This window comes from Pongo pygmaeus, chromosome 19 (assembly GCF_028885625.2).
Source record: "Pongo pygmaeus isolate AG05252 chromosome 19, NHGRI_mPonPyg2-v2.0_pri, whole genome shotgun sequence".
Taxonomy (NCBI): domain Eukaryota; kingdom Metazoa; phylum Chordata; class Mammalia; order Primates; family Hominidae; genus Pongo; species Pongo pygmaeus.
In genome coordinates this window covers 48709617-48736227 of record NC_072392.2, presented here as the reverse complement: position 1 = coordinate 48736227, position 26611 = coordinate 48709617, and the positions used below count along the sequence as shown (strand labels likewise).

General features: G+C 37.7%; 1 protein-coding gene across 4 annotated transcripts in view; it reads left to right on the top strand.

The window, feature by feature from the left end:
- Positions 1-26611, top strand: part of MYO1D (myosin ID) — a 376049-nt gene that overhangs the window by 97887 nt on the left and 251551 nt on the right. For 3 of the 4 annotated variants that reach the window (XM_054459987.2, XM_054459991.2, XM_054459988.2), the window contains exons 3-11: positions 1630-1723; positions 4177-4342; positions 7349-7402; positions 8970-9065; positions 12438-12554; positions 15110-15313; positions 18818-18963; positions 19041-19155; positions 23760-23930. In XM_054459987.2, coding sequence (XP_054315962.1) covers positions 1630-1723; positions 4177-4342; positions 7349-7402; positions 8970-9065; positions 12438-12554; positions 15110-15313; positions 18818-18963; positions 19041-19155; positions 23760-23930 — 1163 coding nt within the window. The remainder of the gene's footprint in view (positions 1-1629; positions 1724-4176; positions 4343-7348; positions 7403-8969; positions 9066-12437; positions 12555-15109; positions 15314-18817; positions 18964-19040; positions 19156-23759; positions 23931-26611) is intronic. The other variant, XM_063656158.1, reaches the window with a different exon arrangement.

Below are 26611 nucleotides of genomic sequence, written 5' to 3'. Positions count from 1 at the left end.
TCAGACTGGTACTTGGGAGCTAGTGTTGAGGGACCTACTGAGGCGTGGGGGCCAAAAATAAGCTTTCAGAGCTGAGGGGCTGAGTATTGAAGCCCAACAAGGGGGGAGATAGGCACGAGATAGGGTGCAGACCTCACATGTTTGAGGACTGGAGCCAAACTGCCTACGTTAAGGGGAGCCCTTCAAGGACCCTTATGTAATGAAATGGGGACAGGAAAAATATCTGTCCACTGACCCAGGATGGCCTCTCCCAAATTGTGGGAATTTCTTCAGGTGCTAATAATACCTCACATTTGCACTGGTGGTTTTATGCTTTTAGAAACACTTTTATAATCATTATTCCATTTTGGTGAGCAAAACAACCTCTGGTATGTAGAACAGTTATTTTTCTACTTTATAGATAAGAATATCAAAGGTCAGAGGAGTTAAGTAACTTAGTGTTGGAGTTAGAAAATTATATCCTAGGACTATGTTTTATTTAAAACAAATCACAAAAACAGTATTACTGGGTTTTAAAGGGGAGAATAAAAACAATTATATGAGTGTGTGGAGTAAAAGCAAAACGTTTCTTCACCTTGAGGGCGTTATCCTTCCCAAAATTCCAGCAGTAACAGCTGTTAACAGTTTAGTGTTTATCCTTTTATACATTTTCTCTGCATGTGCAAACACATATAGTCATAATTGCATATGTAATTATATTATAAATATATAATTATATATATAGAATTATGTCTGTTGTTATATAACTAATTTTTCCATTTAATAATATATAGTAAATATCTTTTCATTGGTGTTTCTATAGAGGTAGTGCATTCTTTTTAATAATTGTGTAGTGTTCCGTTTAAATAATTGAATCATAATTTATCCAGTTATCTACTGATGGATATATAATTTCCAGATTTTAGCCATGACTTACAGTACAGTCTGTAGAAATGTTTTAAAACCTTTGAACATTATTATTATTTGGTTATGTTAGTATTTTTTAGTATTTCCTTAGGAGAAATTTCTACCAGTGGAATTTTTGAGTCAGAAGGCATAAGCATTTAACATTTTTGGTAGATACTTCGAAATTGGTTCCTTTTTCCCCATCCCCCAGCATTATCCCAATTGTCATGCTTTTTCTATGATACCTTGTGTCTGGAGCTTGCTGTTTTGTTTTTTCACTAAAATTACTCTAACCTTAATTTTTTAGACGAATTATTTTGTCCCCTTTAAGATTAAAAGAAATTCTCTTATAGAAAATAAGATTATATGAATTTAGTTGTAACCACTGTTTGACTAACTACCTTATTTCATTTCTGCTAGACTTATGAGTCCCTGCCAAGTACTAAAACTTTAGTCTTAGTTTACCACATCGGTACCTTTTTCCTAAGTAAATCTTTATTTGTAGTCTACTCATTATTTTAGTTTTAGAATAGTTTTATTTTCTTCATCATATTCAGGTCTGTTAGAACCACTAACCATATCAAGGCAGAAGGAAATAACTCAAAAAAGCAAAAAAATGAAACAGTGCAACATGTGGGATTTTAAATGCATCACCAGTATCAGATTTTTAAATTATTCTATTAAAAATTAGCTTACTCTTGGTTTAAATTATTATGTTAAGCCCTGAACAATTTTTCCCCCCAGGGGAAAGTGGAGCTGGTAAAACGGAAGCCAGTAAGTACATTATGCAGTATATTGCGGCCATCACCAACCCCAGTCAGAGAGCAGAGGTTGAAAGGTAAGGGCACTCTAATAATGGGGAGGAATTCTTAGCACTCTGTTTTCTCTATGGACTTGGCTAGACCTAAACTCTACGGGTTGAGCATTTTGGGGGGTCTAAACCTATGGGCTGAGCATTTTTTGATGATTAAGCTACTTTGATTCTCTTAAGTGCATATTGTCTCTGTACTTTTATTTATTTCACTGTATCCATTTCTAGATTTGTTTTTAATAGAAAAATACTACTATGGTAAGCTTTACCTAATTATGAGACCAAAAGAATCATTACTCTGAAACAGTTGGAAGTGTTCCCATCCTGGTTTATTACTGTTGACTTAAATGTGGTCAGCAGAGCTGTTATAATTTACACTGGTAGGTTTTATTGTTCAAACTCTCACAGGTTCTTTGCTCTTTTCACCACATCAGGGTTTTTAAAAAACTGTGTTCTGAGGGAAGTGGGACTCTGGAAGGCAGACCCATGCCTTCCCATCATCATCATTACAACATTCAGAACCCGCTGACAGTGGAATTTCTGAACAAGATTCATTTTCTTTTTTTCTTTCTTTTTTTTTTTGATGGAGTCTCGCTCAGTGGCCCAGGCTGGAGTGCAGTGGCGCGATCTCAGCTCACTGCAAGCTCCACCTCCTGGGTTCACGCCATTCTCCTGCCTCAGCTTCCCGAGTAGCTGGAACTACAGGCACCGGCCACTGCGCCTGGCTAATTTTTTTGTATTTTTAGTAGAGACGGGGTTTCACTGTGGTCTCGATCTCCTGACCTCGTGACCCGCCCGCCTCGGTCTCCCAAAGTGCTAGGATTACAGGCATGAGCCACCGCGCCCGGCCGAACAAGATTCATTTTCTAAAAGGATTTCATGCCATACTGTGCTGTTGCTCATGGGAAGATGAGTAATAAAGCTGATCTCTACTGTCTGGGGCCCAGCATTTAGGGGAGCAGCTGGCACATAGTATTTGCTTAACAAATACTTAAGGGATGAATGGATGATAGCTATAAAGCAACAAGACTCAACTTTCTTATGTGGCGCAGCCTTTTTGAAGAGAGAAACTGTTTTCCTAATTGGTTACTTCAAAGCTCAATACTAATTTAGTAAAGAGTCCCACCTCATCTACACATAACAATCTTCAGTTTTATAAATAGGAAGAAAGGATATTGGGTTGATGTAAAAGAAGAGAACTTACACTTCACTACCCTGCATGGCCTTTCTTCTTTTCATCATATTGGGCTGCATTGCTGGGACAGGAGAGGCATTTTTCTTAATTGTAACATATCCCTCCTTCTTACTCTGACTTTACAATCTAGTTTGACAAGGACAGGGATATGTGTAAGTTTTCTTAATTTCCTTAGGAGCTCAGGAGAGCAACCAGATAAGAAATAATTTCACACCTACAATAGTAGAGTAAGACATACATAAATTTACTAGTCTTTCACAAGCATATCTTATCACAAGCAGTTTCCCCACACACACATATTTTTAAAATATGCTTTCATTTATGAGGCGATAAGGTTGAACTCTCCAGTATTAGCGGGAGTAACAGTAGATCTTCTACATCAAGTTATTTCAGAGGCCAGAGTTATTTCTGCAGGTATGCCTGTATAAGAGGAATTTTATCAGTGGAATGAAAACAAGGACATAGCATAAAGTTTAAAATGTATCCATTGGGAGGGACTGCTGTATAGAAAGTTAGCATTCGTTGAATAAAGAATGCATTAAATGACTGGTACAAAGGAGAAATTCCATACAGCTTCAAACAAAATAATGAGCAATTTCTGAACTAGTGAAGATTAAATTTATGATGTATAACTAAGTACAATAAAATGTCACAATTCCAGGTTTTATAAGCAAGTGCCTTAAAAACTGTATCATTTTCTGTATCACCTATTCTTTCCCTTTTCAGAACACATCTTTTTAAAAAATTTTCTTTATGTAGATAAAATATGTACATTTATAAAAGGAAAAACAAACATTGTAGAATTAAGTTGAAGATGTAAAAGTTCCCTGAAATCCTACCTTGCCCATTTCGTCAGTCTCCTATCTAGATAACCGTAGTAAGGTGTGCTGATCCCTCCAGATTTTTAAGCATTTGCTGACACATGTGCATGCACACACACACACGCATGTACACACACATACACACACAAGGATCCTGCAATGCATGTTATTTGACAACTTGATTTTATATTCCTTAATATATGCTGGACATTTCCATGTGAGTACATATTGATGTACCTCATTCTTTTTAGCACCTGTATAGTATTTCATTATATTGGGAAACAAAAATTTATTTTTATCCCTATTGGTGGACATTAATTTGTTTGGTTTTTTTTGATATTGCAAACAATGCTGGAATTAGCATCTTTGTATAAATATTTGTATGTGTTTTAGCAAAATCCAGTTTTTAAAAAATTCTAGTCTCTGTAAGTTTTTATAATGACTTTCATTTATCTGTGTTAAAGAGTGAAGAATATGTTGCTTAAGTCCAACTGTGTTTTGGAAGCTTTTGGAAATGCCAAAACCAACCGTAATGACAACTCAAGCAGGTTTGGAAAATACATGGATATCAACTTTGACTTCAAGGGTGACCCTATTGGTGGGCATATCAATAACTACTTACTAGAAAAGGTAAAATATGCTTAATTTCTGAGGGTAATGTTTTAAGTGCTGAATGTTTAAACAAATTATATTTATAGAATTTATTTTATTGACTCAAAATAGCTTTAAATCCTATTCTCCCTTCTTCATTAGCTTTTTATGATAAGATATTCTCCTTTTGTCTTCTCTTCTTCCCACTTACATTGTCAAGTTGGAAAAAGTTATGAACCTTGTAGATAGATTTAGCTATGCGTGTGAATGGGTGGGGGCACAGGTATGAGTGTGTGCCAGCTTCTGGGTAAGGTTTAACCGAAAATCAATCTAAGACTAATCAGTTCTAGTTTTTTTATACATCACCATCTTCTATACATTTTAATTTTAATTAATTTGATATCTCATTTTCTTCTAGTTTCTATTTGTTCATTGCTTTATAGTAACATATATGTATTTTGTGATCTTACATCCTAATTATGAAGCAAACTGTATTTGGTCAGTAAAAACTTAAAATAGGCCCAATTTCTAGAGGATTCCAATTAGAATTTTCTTCTTGGGACCACCAGAGGGGTTGTGTCTGGTTTGGTTTTGTGTTTTTTGAGACAGGGTCTCACTCTGTCATCCAGGCTGGAGTGCAGTAGCATGAACATAGCTCACTGCAGCCTCAACCTCCCAGGCTCAAGCAATCCTCCCACCTCAGCCTCCTGAGTAGCTGGGACCACAGGCATGGCCCACCATACCCAGCAATTTTTTTTTTATTTTGTAGAGATGGGGTCTCCCTGTATTGCCCAGGCTGGTCTCAAACTCTTAGGCCCAAGCAGCCCTCCTGCCTCAGTCTCCCAAAGTGCTGGGATTACAGGAATGAGCTGCTGCACCCAGCTGGTTGTGTCTTAACTAATCTTGATTATCAGTGGAAATGACTGCAAGAGAATACATAGAGTTCATTTTTACAGTTAAGCTTGTGCTTTATGAAGTTAAGTCTCCACCTTGAATTCACACAGATCTAAGCTGACAGGTTTTCTCAGTTAAGGGTTTCCTATCCCAGTTAGGCCATAGCATCCTTTATGGCCATATAATGAAGTATAATCTTTATTTTTGTTTGTTATATTGAAGTCGGACTGTTAAGGAAATAAATGTATTATCAGAGTCAGTTGAAAAAGGACAGGAAATGCCAGGTATTATTATCAGTCCTTTTTCCAGAATGTTTCATCAGTTCACTTTATGTGTAATACATATTCAATCAAAAGGATCCTTTTGAATGAACTCATATTTTGAACCCTCTCCTAACGGCAGTATTTTTGGAACCATCTAAGGCAGAGGTCCCTATGGATTGATCTTGCTCAACTGACTTTTATTACAGGATATAAGGCATTGCTCTTTGAAATGCCAGCAGACCCTGGGGAAAGGAATGTTGAGAATATTCCTCCCTAAGCATTCCTTCCTATTCTCCCCAATTCTAATTCTTACCCCACCCCCAACCACCAAATTCCATCTAAAAAATCAAAATAGCTTCATTCTTCAGAAAATTTAGGGACTTCTGTTTTAAGCAATAAAAAGAATTATCAAAGAATTGCAGGGGAAACCCCATAGAGAAGACTCATTCTTAGATGAGTATACAATCCATGGGGTCTTTAGGATATTTAACTGATTTGGGAGAGGTCAGATAAAGAAAAAGTAGCATTAACCTTGACTGTGCCTTTAGCTCCAGCCACCTCTTTAAGAGGAAATTGTTGGGCAGGTGGGGGAAGGCTAGTCGTGGAACGAAACTAAGCCAGATTGGGTGTGAGGAGGGGAGGTGATAAAAGGATTATAAGATGGGAGAGCACAGGCTGAGGAAGAATTGGGACCTGGCTTAGCCTGGCAAGGCACAGCCTGAGGAGGAGGGGAGAGGTCCTGTAGAAAAGGAGGGTTCAGAGGACTCAGAGCTTGGGGTGGACACTGAAGGAACAGACAGAAGAGAAAGAAGAAAGATTTGGGACAAGTCGCATTGGGAGCAGAGAATAGGGAGGGACCGATGTGTAAAAGAATGCCTGGACGTCAGGCATCTCAGATCATTTGCCCATTGTACGACAATAATTATCTAGACCTTGTAGGATGGAGAAATTTAAAGTGCTGTTTTCTGGCTATTTGGAACCACTGTCGAGTTTGTATTGGGGTCAAGTGGTATTGCAGAAGAAAATAAGGTGTTTAGGTTTTAGATCAGGTGTGAGTTGAAGAGGTTTTAAGTTCTTGAGAACACAGGCTAAGGGAGAAGGAGGAATGGAGGGTGGAAGGTTGACCATAGTGGAGGAGGCAAGCCCAGAGAAAAGAGATGGTAGAGACATGGGCCAGGGTCGGGGGGTGGGGATAGGGGATGGGGTGGGGTTGGTACTTGCCACCCAGGGAAGGTGGTGCTTGCCACCAAGGTGAAGGATCAAGGCAAGTGTCCCCACAGTGATCAGACACCAATGGAGTGTGGGTGAATAATCAGGAAGGCGTCCCTGCAGTGATTAAACACCAAGGGAAGACTGTCTTCCCGAATCTGTGACCGGCGCTGGAGTTTTGGGTTCACAGATAAAACGCATCTCCTCTGTCTCTACCAGAAAAGGAAAGGAACTGAAATTAAGGGAAGGGGGAGATTGAAGGGTGGCGCCGAAATTGAAAGGAGAAAGAGGTTGAGGGATAGTGAGAGAGGTTGGAGAAGAGAGTATAAAGAGGCCACTTACCTGATTTAAAATTGGTGAGATGTTCCTTGGGCTGGTTGGTCTGAGGACTTGAGGTCGTAAGTCAATCTTTCTCACAGAGCAAAGAGCAGGAGGACAGGGGATTGATCTCCCAAGGGAGCTCCCCGCCCCCCCATCCAAGTCACGGCACCAAATGTCATTAGTTAAGGCAAGAATCTGCCATTTTCACTTCTTTTGTGATTCTTCAGTTGCTTCAGGCCATTTGGATGTATACGTGCAGACTTGGGCTCAGAGGCCTGACAGTTCCCTAAGAAAGTGGCTCCTGTTTTATTTTAGGGGCACATTTTCAGGGTAACCATTTTAATGTGTTTTTTCTTAGTCTCGAGTGATTGTGCAACAGCCAGGAGAAAGAAGCTTTCATTCTTTCTATCAGGTTAGTAATCCGTTATACAGATAATTGATCATTTGCCCAGTTGTGCAGGAAATGAGTATTTGTGTCTTGGGCTTTCCCCTGTCCTATGCATCACTCATCTCCATTGGCCCTATAACATGTCACGCATGCACGCACGCACGCACCACATGCCCTGCCCTACCTGCTTAAGAGATTGGATGAACATGACTGTTCTACCCAGCTGGCAGGAGCTTAGCCAACCAGATGACTGCCTTGGGTGAGCATCCCTCATATTTTCTTGCAGTATAGATAACACTTTAATGACTGTGAAAGCTTTTGAAATGGTGCATTCTAAGTGTTAAATTAATTTTTGTTTTATTTTGAACTGAAGCTGTTGTTTCCATATTTGGGAGTTCTAGAGATCAGAATACAAATTCAGTTTGTTTCACTCATACACACTAAAAGCAATATGATTACTTTTAAAAAACAATCCGGATTTATAACTTCTAGGGAGAATTAATTGCCTTTTTAATCCATCAAGTTTAGAAAAAAATTGGAGTATTTCTTTTCAAGAGTGCTTTTAGATTCTAAAGCAAAATCTTTTAAATAGCCTTCCTGTTGGCAAGTCTTTACACTTAGAAAACAAGTATGATATATTATTGTAATTTTTTAAAGCCCAGATTAATATAAATCAAGGCTAACAGAAAGTAACTGAACGGTGACAATACAATTGAATGCAATTCAGTTGAATTCAGTTTCTTTTAGGTAACTGCTTTAATAGACACTACTCATTTGTATATATAAGTTCTGGTATATTAAGTTTAAAAATCAATTTTTAAAATCTGATAATTAGACTTTTTAAGTAAACGAAAGCATACAGTTTAATTTAGAGAATTTAAACATAATACCTTCCAAAAACATGCTCTATATAAAAGCACTGTCAATATTGTGTTTATGGTTCTGTTGGCAATTTGCCATGTTTTAAATAAGCTATATTTCTACCAAATATAAAAGAGTTCTGTTTATTTCAATAACCTGTAACTTTTTCCCAGTGTTCTTCCCACTTGGATGAAAGTATTAAAATTTATCTTTATCCAATACTACAATCATGGTTCCCCAGCTGTCCTCTTTTCCTGAGAGGTACAGATTGATGAGGAAAAGCTGTTTGTTTCCAGTGTGATTCAGCATATGACTGTCTACTGATGTTTCTTACTTCCGTAGCAATATTGACTTTTTCTAAATTCTGAGACAGAACTATATCCTGTCTGTAATGAGGCTGCTAAGCAAGCAACCACCACAGAGCATAGGATCCTGTTTTACAAATGACGGCATTCAAAGCAAGAAACTTTTATGCCAGTTATATTGTAAATGAGATGAGACATTTTCAGAGTAATTTTCTTTATGACTGCATAACATTCTCTGTAACTGATGACATTGAAGCCATTTACCTTGAATGTTTAAAAAAAACAAACAAAACTTCTTCAAAGCTAGAAACAGGAAGACATAAGTGAATTAAGCCCAGAAAATGAATAAAAGCTAGATTACCACTAAGTTCATGTTTGCTTCAATGTATGTCTGGCCAATTTATTTCTAATTAAATATTTTTCAGCTACTCCAAGGAGGTTCAGAACAAATGCTACGCTCTCTACATCTCCAGAAATCCCTTTCATCCTACAACTATATTCATGTGGGAGCTCAATTAAAGGTGAGAATTTCCTCTTTGAGATTGCTCCGATAGAAAATCAAAGAATTAGAAGAGACATTCAATAATTATCTGGTCAAGCCTGCTGCCTTTAGGCAAATAAACATCTCTTTTATCCTGTTCTATTTTTTAAATTCTCAAGGACAGAGATTCAGCACATTTTTGAATCAACAACTTTGCTTAAAATCAGTTATGATATTTTATCACTATCTGACAGGAAAGAAGTTTTTTCCTATGTTCAATGTTTTATTTTAATTTTTAATCCTATCCCTATTCCATTTATTTTGACACTATAAAAATATTGAGGTAGGACTAGGAAGCCTACCTCCTAAGAAGATTCCATATGATTTGGCCAAAGGCAAGTTAGTAAGACAAAATTAAAATGCACTTTGATTCTCCATTCACTGTTTGTTCAAATATTGATTTTGATGTACCCTAGAAATAATTTTGTGACCTTTGAGGCATTTCTATTCAGCTTTCAAGTTTTTCCATTTTTTCTCTTTTCTTGCATGCAAGTACTTGCATACACTTAACATGCAGGTGTATTTTTGCTCTTTTATTTCTAGTTCATTTTATTTCCAGTTCATCTGCTAGTAATTTTACAACTAATTCTTATAATAGTTTGTTGATAATAGTTACACTATTATCCTATTTCGTAGGAGGGAAGGTATATAAATGCATATAATAAGATATGGTAGGATATAGATCACAGTATTAATTATTTATTCTACGTGGGTGAGATTATGGATATTTGTGTTCTGTTTTTCCTTATTTTAAAAAATTCTGTATTAAAAACTTATTGCTTTCATAGTTGGGGGAGAAATAAAAGAAACTGTAAAGGAAAAAGATCTAAGATATGGGAGCTATTTCTTTAAAAAATGCTATTAATCAAAATAAGCTAATTATACCTGCATTATTGGTTTAGCTGTATTTTTATTGCTGTGCATAGAAATTAATGATATTTTGGTTTTTGCAATTAATTTTCCATTATTTGACATTTAGGTTACAACAACTTTACTTTTACGGTCATCTGAGAGCAGGAATGTTTGGCTGAAAATGAATTAAAAACAAAAAACAGTAGAGGGCAACACTCCAGCTCTCTGAGAACTAGCCAGAGGCACTTAAAGAATTGTAAAGTCAACACCTGGAAAGCCGGTGACTGGGAATGTTTGTTTTCAAATTGTCTTATCGACTAAGTTACTTTTGACCAAGTCATGTAGAGTCCCCACAGAAAGCAAGTATTAAATTAATAGCCTTTTTTCTAGGTTAAATTTAGCTTAGATTCCCTTTTTATCAAAAATTTCCATGTTTGCTTTCCCCACCTTTTTTTTTTGCTTCCTAAGAAAAACAAAGAAGTAATAAATGATCATAGTCAAAACCTAAACTATGAACCAAAAGGAAACAAAAATACACTAAATCTTACCATACAGAAATGGTTATTGATAATGGTTTGCATCTGTATTTATAAATGGAATCATACAATAAATCCTAATTAAATAAACCTGTTTTTATTATAATCTTTCCATGCAAACAAATATAAATTAATATAATAATTTTTATAACTATTAAGTATTGCACTGTCTATATCTTAACCAGTCCTAAAATGCAGGAGTCATATACAGTTAAGATATTTTGGGTTGCAAGTAAGAGAAGACCCAATTAAAAGTCTCCAAAAACAATAAGAAACTTAATTATCTAGCATAACAAGAAACTCTGAGATGGGACAATTCCAGAATTAGTTAGTTCATTGCCTTAACAATGTTGTCAGGGACCCAGGTGTTTTTTTGATTGTTTCCCCAACTTACAACTCTGCCACACTCATGGACAGCTCTGTCCTCTTAGGCTGGTTTTCCTTGTAGTCCCAAAATGTCATCAGAAGTTCCAGGAGTCACCTGCAAAGGAGATGTTCATGGCATATGTCCTTTATAAGCTAGGGAAACCTCCCCAGAACCCTCCTCCACTCATCCCCCATAAACACTTTCCCTCATGTTGTATTGATCAGAATGGCATCCCATGCCTGTGGCTAACCAGTCATTTAGTAAGGGAAATAAGATCCCTGATGAGTTTAGACCAGTGAAGATTTACCTCTTGAGGCTAGGTAGATGCCAGTCACAAAGGACATGCACACTTAGAGAGGAGTAAACAAATCAGGGTTCGATTGGCAAGAAAGAAATGAGGGTAGAGGATAGCTGTTAGGTAAGCAGCCAACAGTTCCCCACAGTAGGACATTTAGATTTTATCCAGTTACTTTCCAATTTCAACATGGTTGCAGTTTATAGTAATAGTAATATCTGATACTGCTGAGTGGTTTTTTTGTATGCTGGTACTAGGGAGGTCCTTTATATAAATTTTCATTCAATTCTAACAACCACCCTGTAAGATATATGTTATTATGCCCATTTTATTTGTGAGGAAATTGAGGTTCAATGAGGTTAAGTATCTTGCCCAAGGTAAAAACAAAAAACAAAAACCTAGGAGGAGGAGGGGCTGGCCTGGTTGTCTCCTGGACACTAGAGGAACTTGTACTCACCAGGCAGAGAGGTCCCCTTCCAGGGACCTTCCTCAACAAGTGAGCATCAGGCCAGGTCTCTGTATCCAAACAAGAGGAGAAACTTACTGAGGAAAGGATTGGTCAAGCCTCTGTGGCTGCTGCTGTGGTAAAACTAATATAAGCAGTTACTATTGCTTTATTGTGAATTTCTGTTTACACACTTGTATTTTCAATGTGATGGCCACAGCTCTAAAAAGGCAGGCGATTCATCTTTGAGCTGCCTGTACCAGTTAGTAGAGCTGACTTGTGAAATGCGTATCAAGTGAGTGAAAGAATGAAGTTATAGTCCCAGACTACTTAATAGCTTACTAAATGACTCAGGCTGGCTGTTTTGCTTTTGAGGGCCCGCCTTGCCTCACCTGGAAAATAAACCGCCTGATTATACGAGAGTGAAGTGTTGTTGCCAGCCTAAATAAGACAATTGTGGAACAAAGAGCCACAAACAACAGTAGCCAAGCATGTATCTTGGAGGCTCTCACATTCAACACTTGCATTTGTGATCTCACATCCATGCTGTTGCCTTCACTGATCATGGAGTGGGGATCAGCTTGTCTGAGCCAGCTCAGGACTTGCTCCCTCACTGAAGGTTCCAGAAAAGGGCACAGTGCTTATTTTAGGTGATGGCTTTCACACACAAGTGGGCTTTGTACGTGCTGAATAATGTTGCAACTCCTGAAATCATTTTTATTTTCTCTGGAGACTCACCATCCCCTCAAGTGATTTACTACGAAGGCAAAACCTTGGTATAACTTAGTTTTATAATTGTTGAATTTTAATGCTCATAGGAAATATCTGTAACTTAAGTTTTTCATTTTCATCCCCAGTCTTCTATCAATGATGCTGCCGAATTCAAAGTTGTTGCTGATGCCATGAAAGTCATTGGCTTCAAACCTGAGGAGATCCAAACAGTGTATAAGATTTTGGCTGCTATTCTGCACTTGGTGAGTAGGGACACCTCTCAGAATGTATTGTCTTCTGCTGAGAACAGGATGCTTTCTCAGAAGATTTTGTTTTTTCCCTGTAGATTTAAAAAGTATTCAGAGAAAATTTTGTACATATTTTGAAGAAATTACTATGTCTGTGGTTCTTGCCATCATTTTATAATATTATGAGGGATTTTCCAAGCTACTATAGGGTTGGAGACTACTACTTCAGTTGATTGTCTTACTGGTATTGTCAAACTTTGAACTGGTTAATTTTAAGGATAAAAGAATTCAGCAGTGATGTGACTACTAGTGGTATAAATTCCTAGTGGCATTTGAAACATAGAATCGTAGGTTATCAGAACTGGATTTTTGATCATCTCATTTTACAGGTTGGGAAATAGCTCTGATAGGTGGCATGACTACCTCAAACGCACAGCCAGCTCATCCCAGAGCCAACACCATAGACCACTTTCGGGCCACTTGTTTCCCACTATCTTAGAAGTGAAGAACTGTGTGTCAGATTTCTTTCATTAACATTTATATAATTAGAGATATTTAAAATACACTGAACATATAATCTTACAATAAGAATGACAACATGGATTCAAATCTGGAATAAAAATTACTTTTCACTTAATATAGCAAGATTTAACTCTGAATGAATCAGAAATGTGCAGGATCTTTATGAAAAATATTATATAGCAATATAAACAATAAATGTTCCTGACTAGGAAGACTTTAGTATTATAAATTGTCTCATCTGTTTGAATTAGTTTTTAAATACAGTGAAGCAGTCCTTTTCAGAATCCAAACAAGAATTTTATTTTTTGTTGTTTTTTGTTTTGTTTTGTTTTGTTTTTGAGACGGAATCTCACTCTGTCACCCAGGCTGGAGTACAGTGGCGCAATCTAGGCTTACTGCAAGCTCCACCTCCCAAGTTCACACCATTCTCCTGCCTCAGCCTCCTGAGTAGCTGGGACTACAGGCGCCTGCCACCACGCCTGGCTAATTTTTTGCATTTTTAATAGAGACGGGGTTTCACCATAGCCAGGACAGTCTCAATCTCCTGACCTCGTGATCTGCCCATCTCAGCCTCCCAAAGTGCTGGGATTACAGGCGTGAGCCACCACGCCCGGCCTTTATTTTGTTTTTAACTTGACCAATTGATTCTAGAATTTACCTGGAAAAAGATCAAATAAAGTATATTAAAGAAGTGTTGTATAGGGTAGGGTAAGGGAGGAGAGGGAACATGACTAGTTCTACCAAACTTAAAATGATAGTAAAAGCTATAGTACTTTATAACTTTGCACAAGTTCAGCACCAGATCAACAGATTAATCAACTGATTGGTTAATGTGCTGAACATTTGATAGATGGTTATAAGTATGTATTGCTTATTGAATGAGTGGAATATAAATAGACTCAAACACTTGAGGAGATTTAACATATTAAAAGGTGACATTTCAGCTGGGCGGGGTTGCTCACACCTGTAATCCCAGCACTTTGGAAAGTTTGAGGTGGACAGATTGCTTGAGCCCAGGAGTTCCAAGACCAGCCTGGGCAACATGGCAAAACCCCATCTATACAAAAAATATAAAAATTAACCAGGCATGGTGGCACGCATCTGTAGTCCCAGCTATTTAGAGGGGCTAGGGGTGGAAGGATCGCTTAAGCCTGGGACATTGAGGCTGCAGTGAGCCATGGTGCACCACTGCATTCCAGCCTGGGTGACAGACCCTGTCTCAAAAAAAGGTGACATTTCAAATCAGAAAAAGCTAGACTGTTCAATAAATCCCATTAGAGCAACTAACCATGTGAAAAATAAAGTTAGATTCTTACTTGATACCATATACCAAAATAAATTGTGGATGGAACTTAAAAAGTTTAAGGAAAAAGGCCAGGCGCGGTGGCTTACGCCTGTAATCCCAGCACTTTGGGAGGCCGAGATGGGTGAATCATGAGGTCAGGAGGTCGAGACCATCCTAGCTAACATGGTGAAACCCTGTCTCTACTAAAAATACAAAAAATTAGCTGGGCGTGGTGGCAGGCACCTGTAGTCCCAGCTCTTCGGGAGGCTGAGGCAGGAGAATGGTGTGAACCCAGGAGGCAGAGCTTGCAGTGAGCCAAGATCGCACCACTTGCACTCCAGCCTGGGCAACAGAGCGAGACTCTGTCTCAAACATAAATAAATAAATAAAATAAAAAGTTTAAGGAAAACAAAAACTATAAAAGCATTAGAGGAAAACATCAAATGCTCATAAACCCTTTGGAGTAGGAATGGTCTAAGTATGACACCAAAGAAAGAGAGACCCTAAGGCAAAAGATTCATAGATTTGATTACATAAAAATGTAAAACTTTTATCTGTCAAAAACATAAACTGAAAGCAAAAAGATAGATGAGTGTCTGGAGAAAGGGAAAAAGTAGATGAAACACTGTTTTTATATGTTGAGATGTATAATGTATTTAGGAAAATAGGTACAAACAAGGTCACCTGAATTATATTTTATATTGGCAAATATATCCTTGACATAATATTTCATAATGTGTTATTTTTTTCACTTTTGAAACAGGGAAATTTAAAATTTGTAGTAGATGGTGACACGCCTCTTATTGAGAACGGCAAAGTAGTATCTATCATAGCAGAATTGCTCTCTACTAAGACAGATATGGTTGAGAAAGCCCTTCTTTACCGGACCGTGGCCACAGGCCGTGACATCATTGACAAGCAGCACACAGAACAGGAGGCCAGCTACGGCAGAGACGCCTTTGCCAAGGTGAGAGTGTAACTGACCCTATGTCACCTGGTGTTGATCGCAGTTGCAAATTGAGTGAAATCCTGTGAGCATGTATTCAGACATTCTTGAAAGAGGGTTAAGGCTTTTAGAAACCATAATGATACTTTTTGACCATTGAAGCCTCGGTAAAACTCCCAGATGTAAGCATCACTGCCAGAAAAGGTTCTGAGAAGAGTGGAAGCTGACTGGAGGTGGCGCTCATGAGGGCCTCATGTGCTGCCTCTCTCACTCAATAATGCTTCGCCAGAGTCAACTGACTGAGCTCTGGTCCATATTTTTTAAGTTTTATTTATTTTTAATTGACAATAATTGTATACGTTTATGGGTACAATGGGATATTTCAGGACATGTACACATTATGGAATGATCAGATCAGACTAATTAGCATACCTCTTACCTCACCTACTTACCATTCATTTGTGGTGAGAACATTTAAAATCCACTCTTAGCAATTTGAAACAATATTATTAGTATTATTATTAACAGTCACCACGCTTTGCAGTGGATCACCAGAAATTATTCTTCCTAACTGAAACTTTACCCTTTGACTAACGTCTCACACTTTCTCCATCTACCCCGCTCCTCTAGCCTCTGGTAATCATTCTATTCTCTGCTTCTATGAGTTTGACTTCTTCAGATTGCGTATAGGTGAGATCACACAATATTTGTCTTTTTGTGCCTGGCTTATTTCACTTAGCATAATGTCCTCCAGGTCTGTGTACTAAGCCTGCAGTGATAGTACCACAATTTATTTAACCATCTTACTCTTAAGTCACCCACTTTACTTCCCTTTTTTGCAACTGCAAACAATGCTGCACGTCTTTATACATCTATGCTTACACACTAGTGCTTTTGTTTCAGCTGGATGGATTCCCAGGAGTGAGCTTGCCAGGTCAAAGGGTATACTTATTTTATTTTTATTTTTTGAGACAGAGTCTTGCTCTGCCGTCCAGGCTGGAGTGCAGTGGCACAATCTTGGCTCACTGCAACCTCCGCCTTCCAGGTTCAGGCCATTCTCCTGTCTCAGCCTCCCGAGTAGCTGGAACTACAGGCGACCGCCACCACACCTGGCTAATTTTTTACATTTTTAGTACAGACAGGGTTTCACCATGTTAGCCAGGATGGTCTCCATCTCCTGACCTTGTGATCCACCCTCCTCGGCCTCCCAAAGTGCTGGGATTAGGTGTGAGCCACTGCGCCCGGCCTTTTTTTTTTTTTTTTTTTTTTTTTTTTGAGACAGTGTCTTTCTCTGTCACTGAGGCTGGAGTGCAATGGTATGATCTCAGCTCACTGCAACCTCCACCTCCCGGGTTCAAGCAATTCTCCTGCCTTAGCCTCCTGAGTAGCTAGGATTACAGGCACCCGCCACCATGCCTGGCCAATTTTTGTATTTTTAGCAGAGATGGGGTCTCATCATGTTGGCCAGGCTGGTCTCAAACTCCTGACCTCAGGTGATCTGCCCACCTCAGCTTCCCAGAGTGTTGGGATTACAAGCGTGAGCCACTGCACCTGGCAAGTTTGCATTTTTAAAATGATCACTCTGGCCTTAGTATGGAGAATGTTATGGGGGCTAGAGTAAGAATGGAAGCAAAGAGGTCAATTAAGGGGATATTTTGTTAATCCAGGAAAGAGATGAGGGCAGCTTGAATCGGAAAGGTGGAAGTACAAATGGGGAGAGGAGGATGATTTGAAGTGGACTGTGTTGAGAAAATAAAATCCATAGGACCTATTATGTGGAGAATGAGAGAAGCAAGGATAATACTTTAACATGGTCTGGCTCCAGCCCACCTCTCCCGCCTCATTTTATACCATACCCAGCCCCCCTTTCTTCAGCCCAGCGCATTAGTCTTCTCTCAGTCCTCACAGATTATCCTGATCCCTTTCTCCTTCCAGTCACAGGGCCTGTGCACATCTGTTCCCTCTGCTTGGACTGCTCTTCTCTCCTCTCTTGCCTGGCTACCTCTTACTCATCCTTCTGGTCTCAAGTCAAGTATCACTTTCCCAGAGAGGCCTTCCCGAACCTTCCTGAGCACTGCATGGGTTAAATTTCTCTAAGACCCCACGTACCTCTCCTTTAGTGTGGAGGTGTATCTGCGAGGTGGGGGCAAGTGAGAGAGACAGACAGAATAATTTTTTCCTTCACTCTATTCCGTAAGTTTCTTGGAGATTGAGACCATGTTTGTGTTTGCCTGGATCTGTATCTCTAACAAACTATATATAATAAGTATTCGGCAAATATTTGTTGAATAAATCAGTGAATTTCTAAGTGGTGCTATTTATTTGTGGCTAAAAGTAGGATAGAAACAGTTGTGGGAAGAGGAAAGATCAAGAGTCCTTTGAGTTTGAGATGGCCGTGAGCCATTGAAGAGTCAGTGTCAGGTAGACAGTCAAGCTTGTGAGTCAGGAGCTCAGAGACTGTTCTCTGAGTCTGGATTTGGATAATACTTTTGGGAGTCATATTATATTTGTATTATTTAATCCTGGGTGAGATGATTTAGAAGGTGCTAGAGAGTGAAGAGAAGAGGACCAGGAAGAACTCCAACTTTTAGAAGTCAGGTAGAAGAGGAGACTCTACCAAAGGTCACCAAAAAGGAACATCCAGTGAACAAAGAGTAAAATTCAGAAAGGCTGTTATCTGAAATCCAGAGAGAAGAGTGTTCCAAGAAGGCAGTGAAAACCTAGGTTGAGTGATGCTGAGCGACAGAGCAGGATGTCCATATGAGGTACAAGAAGTATCTATGTAGAGGTGCTGTGAGTCTTTGATGAGCCATTTCAATGGAGTAATAGGATGTAAGTGGAGACTGGAGTGGATTGAAGAGTAAAGGGGAGGTAATGGATATAGGTGAAGAGAGTGGGTAGCTGGCAGGAGACGTTAAGGAAGGTTTTCTAACGATGTGACATTGCAGAGCACATGTGTATCGGGATGTGAATGTGTGTTAGCGTGTGGCTCCTTTGTCCATGTGTGGCTTAGTGTGTGTGTTCTTGTGCATTGGATGTGTGTTTGATTCTCAGGGAATTTCAACCCTTGATCTTTGGCTCAGATCTTCATTTAGCATTAGAAATCAATATTTATAATTTTTAGAATTCATATAGCTTTAGTGGATCATAGATATTAACTCACTAGCTCTCAACTCTTTATAGTTGATGAAATTAATAATAAAGCAATGAACTGGCTTATTCAAGGGATCAGGCAAACTATTGATATAGCCGGGCAGGGAAACATGCCTGGAGACTGTCGTTGGAATTGGTGTAATGACCGGTAATAATCTTTTAAAAATACAAGCTATTTACTTTAGTTTTGCATACATCAGGTAGTTTGGGTTTTTTTAAATGGACAGTCTACATTTTCCATTGTTCTGCTGAGGCCAGTAATGGCTATGCTAAACAGTGAGAAGGTGGACAGGAATTTAAAACTGATCACAAATCAAAACAGAGGACTCATTCCCAAATTGGCAAGCATTTATGGTGCTATTTTCCTCGCAGGCAATATATGAGCGCCTTTTTTGTTGGATCGTTACTCGCATCAATGATATTATTGAGGTCAAGAACTATGACACCACAATCCATGGGAAAAACACTGTTATTGGTGTCTTGGATATCTATGGCTTTGAAATCTTTGACAACAACAGGTAAACTGGAAAAGATACTTAAAACCTTGTTGCCTATTTTCTATTTGTTGAAACTTAATTTATTCCTTTTCTTATAGTTTTGAACAATTCTGCATCAATTACTGCAATGAGAAACTGCAGCAGCTATTTATTCAGCTGGTTCTGAAGCAAGAACAAGAAGAATACCAGCGGGAAGGGATCCCCTGGAAACACGTGAGTGGACTCTTATGGAAAATGCCTTCATGTGTTTCTCATATTATTGATAATGTCAAATTTTATTTTAGGTATTTCTTGATCTTTTGGGGGTATTTGAAACATCTGAACCTTAGCCTTCCTTTTTGGGATATATAAATACAATTAATTTCATCATTTTTAGGTGGGATTGCTATAATTTGATAGACTGCCTTGTTGGTGCCCAGAACATCCTGAGTTAGAAACAGTAAACCTGTTTTCACGTTATGGCTGATACCACGTGGACTTACTGGTTTATATCTGTCTGTTAGGTTTAGCATACTTTATTAAGTTATACCTTAAATTGGCTGAACTTTCCTTCAGAATCTAGTTTCTTCTTCCCCTTTTCCTCCTTTTTCTCCTCTTCTACTTTGTAGACTATATGGTATCTTATTGTCTTCAGTTAATGTTGTTTATATTCTCTGAAACCTACACATTAAAATACTTGTTTTACTTTGCATTTTCCTTGTGTATTACACTTCAATTATCACCTCTACTCTCATCAATCTTTGGGAACTTTTGTATTTGTCAGAGGCAAACTAATCTGGTAAGATATAGCTGGAAAGCATAATGGGTGCACAGTGCAAACCACAGAGATCAAAGCTAAAAGGCACGACTTGTTTGGTTTTTAAATTTCCTATGATAAGACCTTCTGTTTATGATAGAAATGAGACATAGTAATTTTTCTTGTAAGTTTGTATTTTTAAGCAATTCTGAGAATAAACTTGAAATATACAAAAACTTTTAAGTTTCCGTAGTTTGAGTTTATATGATTGTTCATCCTCTTGCCAGAGAATAGAAATAAAGCCAATATTTGTTTTTTGTTATCCAATATAATAGCAGCAAAAAAAATTTGAAATACTATATTTAAATGACTTTTAGCTTCCTTCCTACCTTTCTATTTTCTATTTCCTCCCATTCTGAAATAAAGAGACAATGATATAACAAATAGCTTTCCTGCCTCAAAATTGTATCTGCCTTCCATCATGTGTTAAACGTTAGAATACCATAAAAAAGTTGCTCTAGTATATTGGCATAAATTTTACCTATTTGCAAATAAAGCAAAGGGTTATTTTATATAAGAATTATCTATAGTTTGACTTAAATAATGAACTCTCCTAATACAATTAAAATTTAATTCAATTCAATTAAGTGTATATGAAGCTTTCTAAGAATGAAACTGTTGTATAATACACGGTATAACTGAAGCTTGGATTTTTAATACCAAATTTAATCATAAAACTTGTTATTCAAATGTGATTTCAAAATATCCTTTAACAATCAGAATATCAAATTTCACAGGCATAATTGACAACAGGGTAAGTAATGCAGTAGACTGTTCCAAACATCTCAAAAAGAATCAAGAATCCCAAAATGCAAAAAATTTTCGCTAAATAAACCAAGAAATATTTGTCCTAGAGGGAGCAGAAGGCTAACCCCAAGGTAACAGTTACTTACTACATGCCAGATCCCCCCACAATTAGAATCTCTATTCTGGGTAAAACCCCAAACTTCTAAACATAGTGATTCTTTTTAAAAGATTTTTTATTATGGAAAATTTTAAACACACATTAAGAAGAGAGACTATAGTACAGTAAACCCTATATACCCATCACCTAGCTTTAACACTTACCAGTTGATTGCCAGTCTTATGCCATCTGTACTATATCCACCTACTCCCAGATTATTTTGAAGCAAATTTCAGATATCACATTATTTCATCTATTCAATTGGATATCTATTCAGTAAATATTTCCATGTATTTCTCTAAGAGAGTTTTACAAAAACCATAATCACAATGCCATTATCATACCTAAAACATTAACAAAAATTCCTTAATATCGTAAAATATCCAGTCAGTATACATGTTTCATATTTCCTCAGTTGTCTTCTGGTTGTTGTTTTGCAGTTTAAATTTGGATCCAAATAAGTTTCTTACATTATGATTGATTGATAGGTCTCTTGCATATCTATAGATTTTCTCCTTCATCTTTCTTTTTTTCCTTGAATGATCTCTCTTTGCAATCTTGTGTTGAAGAGAATGAGTCATTTGTTATGGAGTTTCCCACAGTCTGGATTTTGCTAATTGCATTCCTCAGGTGCCATTTAATATGTTTCTCTGTTTCTTGTATGTCCTGTATATTGGTTGTTAGATCTAGAGTCTTGACTGGATTTAGGGTCAGTTTTTTTCCACAGCCCATTTCATAGACTGTGTGTGAACTTCCACCAGGAGGTTCGTAATGTCTGGTTATCTCTCTGGTACATTCACTTTTAAAAGCTTTTGATGCTGTAGTTTGCAAATCATTTTAACTATTGAGAACTTGACACTCAAGCACAAAGCTGTTGTATCTGGAGTGGGTATGAGAGGCCAGAGCCCAATGTCCCTAAGCTACCCCATCACAACTCTTCTGGCTCCTGGTATCCTTTAGGAAACCTTACGGGAATGCCAAGTTGCTGGAAGAACTTAGTTTGAAAACTACTGGTTTAAGCAATGTTTGAAGCAGTATTAAACTTACAAACTGAAAGTTACTAGCAGAGACCAGTAGCTTTTAGTAATAGGGATTTTAGGGAAGGTAATTCTTTAGTCCCTGGGACAAAAGACTTGGTCTTTAATTTCATAGTCCCGTAGTCTAAGATGTCCACTATTAATATAGAGCTCCTGCTTTTTGAGTATTTTTAGGATTTTTTTCCAAAGATGGAAATAACTTTTCTCCCTAATTAGAAATGTAATAAATGCCCATAATGGAAGTAAATATTTAGACCTACACTGCTTCACCTCAGTACAACTGAAATTTTGTGCCAGATAATTCTTTGTTGTGGAGGCTGTTCTATGCATTGTAGGATGTTTAGCAGCATCCCTGGCCTCTACCCACGAAATGACAGTAGCACCCCTACCCCATTTTGACTAGAAATGTCTCCTGATATTGCCAGATGTCCCCTGGTGGGCAAAATTCCCCCTAACTGAGAAACTTTAATATAGACAAATCAGAAAAGTATAAAAAACAAAGTAAAAACTACTCAGTTTACAGGTTTCAGTCCATAAGATACAGAAGAGAACATGCAAGACTAGAAATGGAGCTAAAAGCCATGTACAAATAACTGGCATAAAACCTTGGATTTTAAAGCATGAAATGGGAATACATGAGTCACTTGAATGGTCTATTATGAGTATATAGACCTTACAGAAGGTAATGGAGACAGCAATCAGTTTAGGTAACTCCTGCGTAAGATGGGACATAGCAAGATTAAACTATGTGATCATAAGCTGCCCCTCTTTGAGATGTGCAGCTTGCCTGAGTTGGGCCTTTGTGTGCCTTCTGTGTGTGGTGATAGGTGCATTGCAGGCTGTCAGAATAAACAGGTGTGGCAGAGGGTTGTTGGACAAACCTTGTACATGTATAGTTGCTGAAAAGCCGGAAGTTATTTATAACTTCATTCAGCTTGTGGAAGTAAAGGAAAAGCTTTTTCTTATCTTTTATAGATACTTATTTCTCAGAATTAAATTCTTTATATTATGCCTAGAAAAATGTCAAAATTCTACTGAATTTTTTCAAATTTTTCAAAATTCTATTGAAGCTTTTTAACTTTGGGGAAACTGAAATAAATGCTTTTTTGGATTTTAGTCATTCAGGGTCATGTAACTTGCATGTAAAAATGCAAGTTCTTTTTTTTTCTGTTTTAAGTGGAGTTTATTTAACACTAAGAGATAAAGGGTTGTTAACAAACACAGTGACAAATGGACATCTGATTGGGATGAGGCATTATCCTGTACACATAATGTTGGTATTTCTGTGTACCCTCAGTGATAGCATCTACACACAGAGCCACTGCTGCACAGCACAAGAGTATCTGAAGAGGCTGAATCAGAGTAAGGCTGTTTAAAAGACTGAAATTTTTTAGTATATGTATTCTGTATGAAAACAGAACTTTTGAACTGGCAGGTAGAAGGCAACTCTGCCGAACACTACAGTTAAAGCCCCTACTTTAGTGCACAGTTCCACCCCTTCCATCTGCATGCATGACACATTAACAGTATTTAAAGGTAAACGAGGCACTTTGTGGCAACCACAGCCGTCGTTATGAACATATTGCACAAAATTTCTAGAACTAAACATTTAACTTGCACCCTACTTTTATAAAAATGCAAGTTTTGTGTAGTACCTTAACTTTATTATAAAGTAGTATATCAGATAATACTTTAAGGTTATTTGTTGGCCCTTTGTGGAAGGTGGACCTTACGGTTAATGGCAGGCAGATTGGTATGAAGGAGTAGGGTTGGGTGTGGGATCTGGAGGCAGGATTAAAATGAGTTTGTAATGGGAGAAATGGTGTCTACCTTATTATCTTTGCCTTGGGCTATACTAATCTCAGACAATGTATTTCATGATAGAAAGTTAACAAAGAAATTTAAAAATAAACGTCTGTTAGAATGTATACTCTTTTTAGTATAAGACCTCTTCAATGTTATTCATACATTTGACACCAAAGTAGTTTTACCTGAACTCCTGATACAAATAGGGGCATCAGGGTTTAACCTGGCCTGGTCACTGTTCTCTTCAGAATTGCCTCCTTGCTGTGTCCTACAGATTGACTACTTCAACAATCAGATCATTGTTGACCTGGTGGAGCAACAGCACAAAGGGATCATTGCAATCCTTGATGATGCTTGCATGAATGTCGGCAAAGTCACCGATGAAATGTTTCTTGAAGCACTTAACAGTAAATTGGGCAAACATGGCCATTTTTCCAGCCGAAAGGTAATGTGTTTAATGACACCTTCTTCTCCCTTTTATCTGTGAGATTCTCCTTGTTGTTTGATGGAGTTAAACGACTTTATATGTTGGGTGAAAAGAATGTCCCCTTTAATAAGAAAGAAAAGTCACAAACATTCATTAAATGATTTGTTGCTGTGGATAAATTCTGCCTCTCTGGTTTATAGTATGAAGAAATTGATAAAATCATGTTAATCCAGGAGAGGGAGCTCCAGACTATACAATTTGGTAGAAATAGGAAAAATGAGCATGATTCTTCAGAAAGCATGATGTCATTTGTAACCAATAGATGTAGAGTCCTTGCTCATGTGCTAGAATTTTACTCCTGCATCTGATAACTCTGGCATGGAAAATAGCTTTTGTCCTTGACTTTTTACTGTAATCCTCAGTAACAAAATGTGTTGTGTACTCTGCCGTACTTCTTCAGATCATATGACTTTCTTGAAAACAGAGATTCTAGTTGTAATTCTAGTTATTACAGAGAAACTTATTCATTAAATAAATGAGTATCCTTTTAACTCTCCATTTTTCAGGATCTCAAAATGTGATAAAGATCACATATCTGTAGTAATTGGTGGCAGTTGTGATTATCAGACCTTTGTGCTGATATGGACATATCATTTGCATGGAATATTCCATTTGCATGGAATATGTTTGCTATTAGTATTCGTTCAAGAAATTTGTGTTAGAAGAGGAACACATCATCATCGCCCCTGAGACTTCTCTACACATAGTCTTGTCTAGTAACCGTATGCTAAAGGGAAAACAGGCCCCTGCTCCTTCACATCCATAGAAAAAGGGGGCAGACATTTCTGCCTCTCCAGAGTTCCATATAAATCTCTGACACTGCCATTTTTTAGTGTAAATAAAGTCTATTTTCTAACTTATCTCCTTTGAAATTATGTAATCAGAACAGGGAAATTCCACAGTTAACTAGCTAAAGCCCAAATCGTCAAGAAATAGATTACTAGCTGACATTTATTTTAGGCCAGTTTTTTCTAAAATATTCTCCTTGGTCTGTTACTGAGGATTGATTGTAACCCTATGACAAGTTCGCTTTCAGATACTACAGTCTGCTCTTTCATATTAGGGTTTTGGGTTAGAGGTACTGCTTCAGTCATTCGCCATTTACACCACAAATACCTAACAAGTGCTTCTCATCTTCCAGGTGCAATCCTAAGTGCTGGGGACAGAGTACTGAGCAAAGTTAGAAGTCACCTAAATAATTTAGAGTGATGCTTTTAAAGATGGCATGATTACATGGGCAAATGTCCTATCTTTGAGGGAAAGTTTATAAATGTCCTTTGTACACAGTTCAGGTTTTGGAGACTCACTTAGCACGGTGCCTACCAGATGGTAGACATTCAATCAGTGTTTGTAAAGTTGAATTGAATTGTTCCCAATCATATCAAATAAATCTTATTTAAATTTTCATTTAAATTAGCTATAAGTCTCACATGAGAAATCAAATCCATCTCATTTTGATATCTTCTACCTTGGCCATTTATATACCTGAATTAAATGTGTCAACCAAATATTTTGAAATATAATATCATTCCTTTTTTTTTTTTTCTTTTGAGATGGAGTCTCACTCTGTTGCCCAGGCTAGAGTGCATGGCGCAATCTTGGCTCATTGCAACGTCCGCCTCCCGAGTTCAAGCGATTCTCCTGCCTCAGCCTCCCAAGTAGCTGGGATTACAGGCACCCGCCATCATGCCCAGCTGATTTTTGTGTTTTTGTAGAGACGGGGTTTCACCATGTTGGCCAGGCTGGTCTTGAACTCCTGACCTCAGATCATCTGCCCACATGGGTCTCCCCAAGTGCTGGGATTATAGGCATGAGCCACTGCACCCAGCCATGTCATTTGTAAGACTAACTCTACATACTACATCAGTATTTGCTACTGATTTGACATGAAATGCTAAATAGTAATTTATCTGTGGAGAGGATTTTCTTTTTCTTTTTCAAATTTGTGGGAGCCCAGGTTTCCCAACTTTCAGACCAAGTAGCTCTTTCTTTTGGTATCCCTAAGACAAGTGCTGAGGTAGTGATTATTTGTTTATTTATTTATTTATATTATTTTAGATCTGGGTGTATACATGTTCAGGTTTGTTACATGGATATATTGCATAATGGTAAGCTTTGGGCGTCTAGCTTACCTGTCACCCAGATGGTGAACATTGTACCCAATATGTAATTTTTCAACCCTCACCCCCCTGCTTTTGGAGTCCCCAGTGTCTTATTTCCATCTTTGTGTTCATGTATATGCATTGTTTAGCTACCACTTACAAGCGAAAAAGTACATTATTTCACCTAGTATAATGGCCTCCAGCTCTACCCCTGTTGCTGCAAAGGACATGGTTTCATTCTTTTTTATGGCTGCATAGTATTCCATTATATATATATGTATATCACATTTTCTTTCTATCCAATCATTTGTTGATAGACACTTAGATTAATTGATTCCATGACTTTGCTATTGTGAGTAATGTTATGGTAAACATACGAGTACAAATATCTTTTCGTTATACCTAGTAGTGGAATTGCTAGATCAAATGGTAGTTCTATTTTTAGAACTACCATTTAAAAGAAATGTTTACATTCTTTGAGAAATCTCCATACTGTTTCCCATAGAAGTTGTATTAATTTACATTCCCACCAACAAT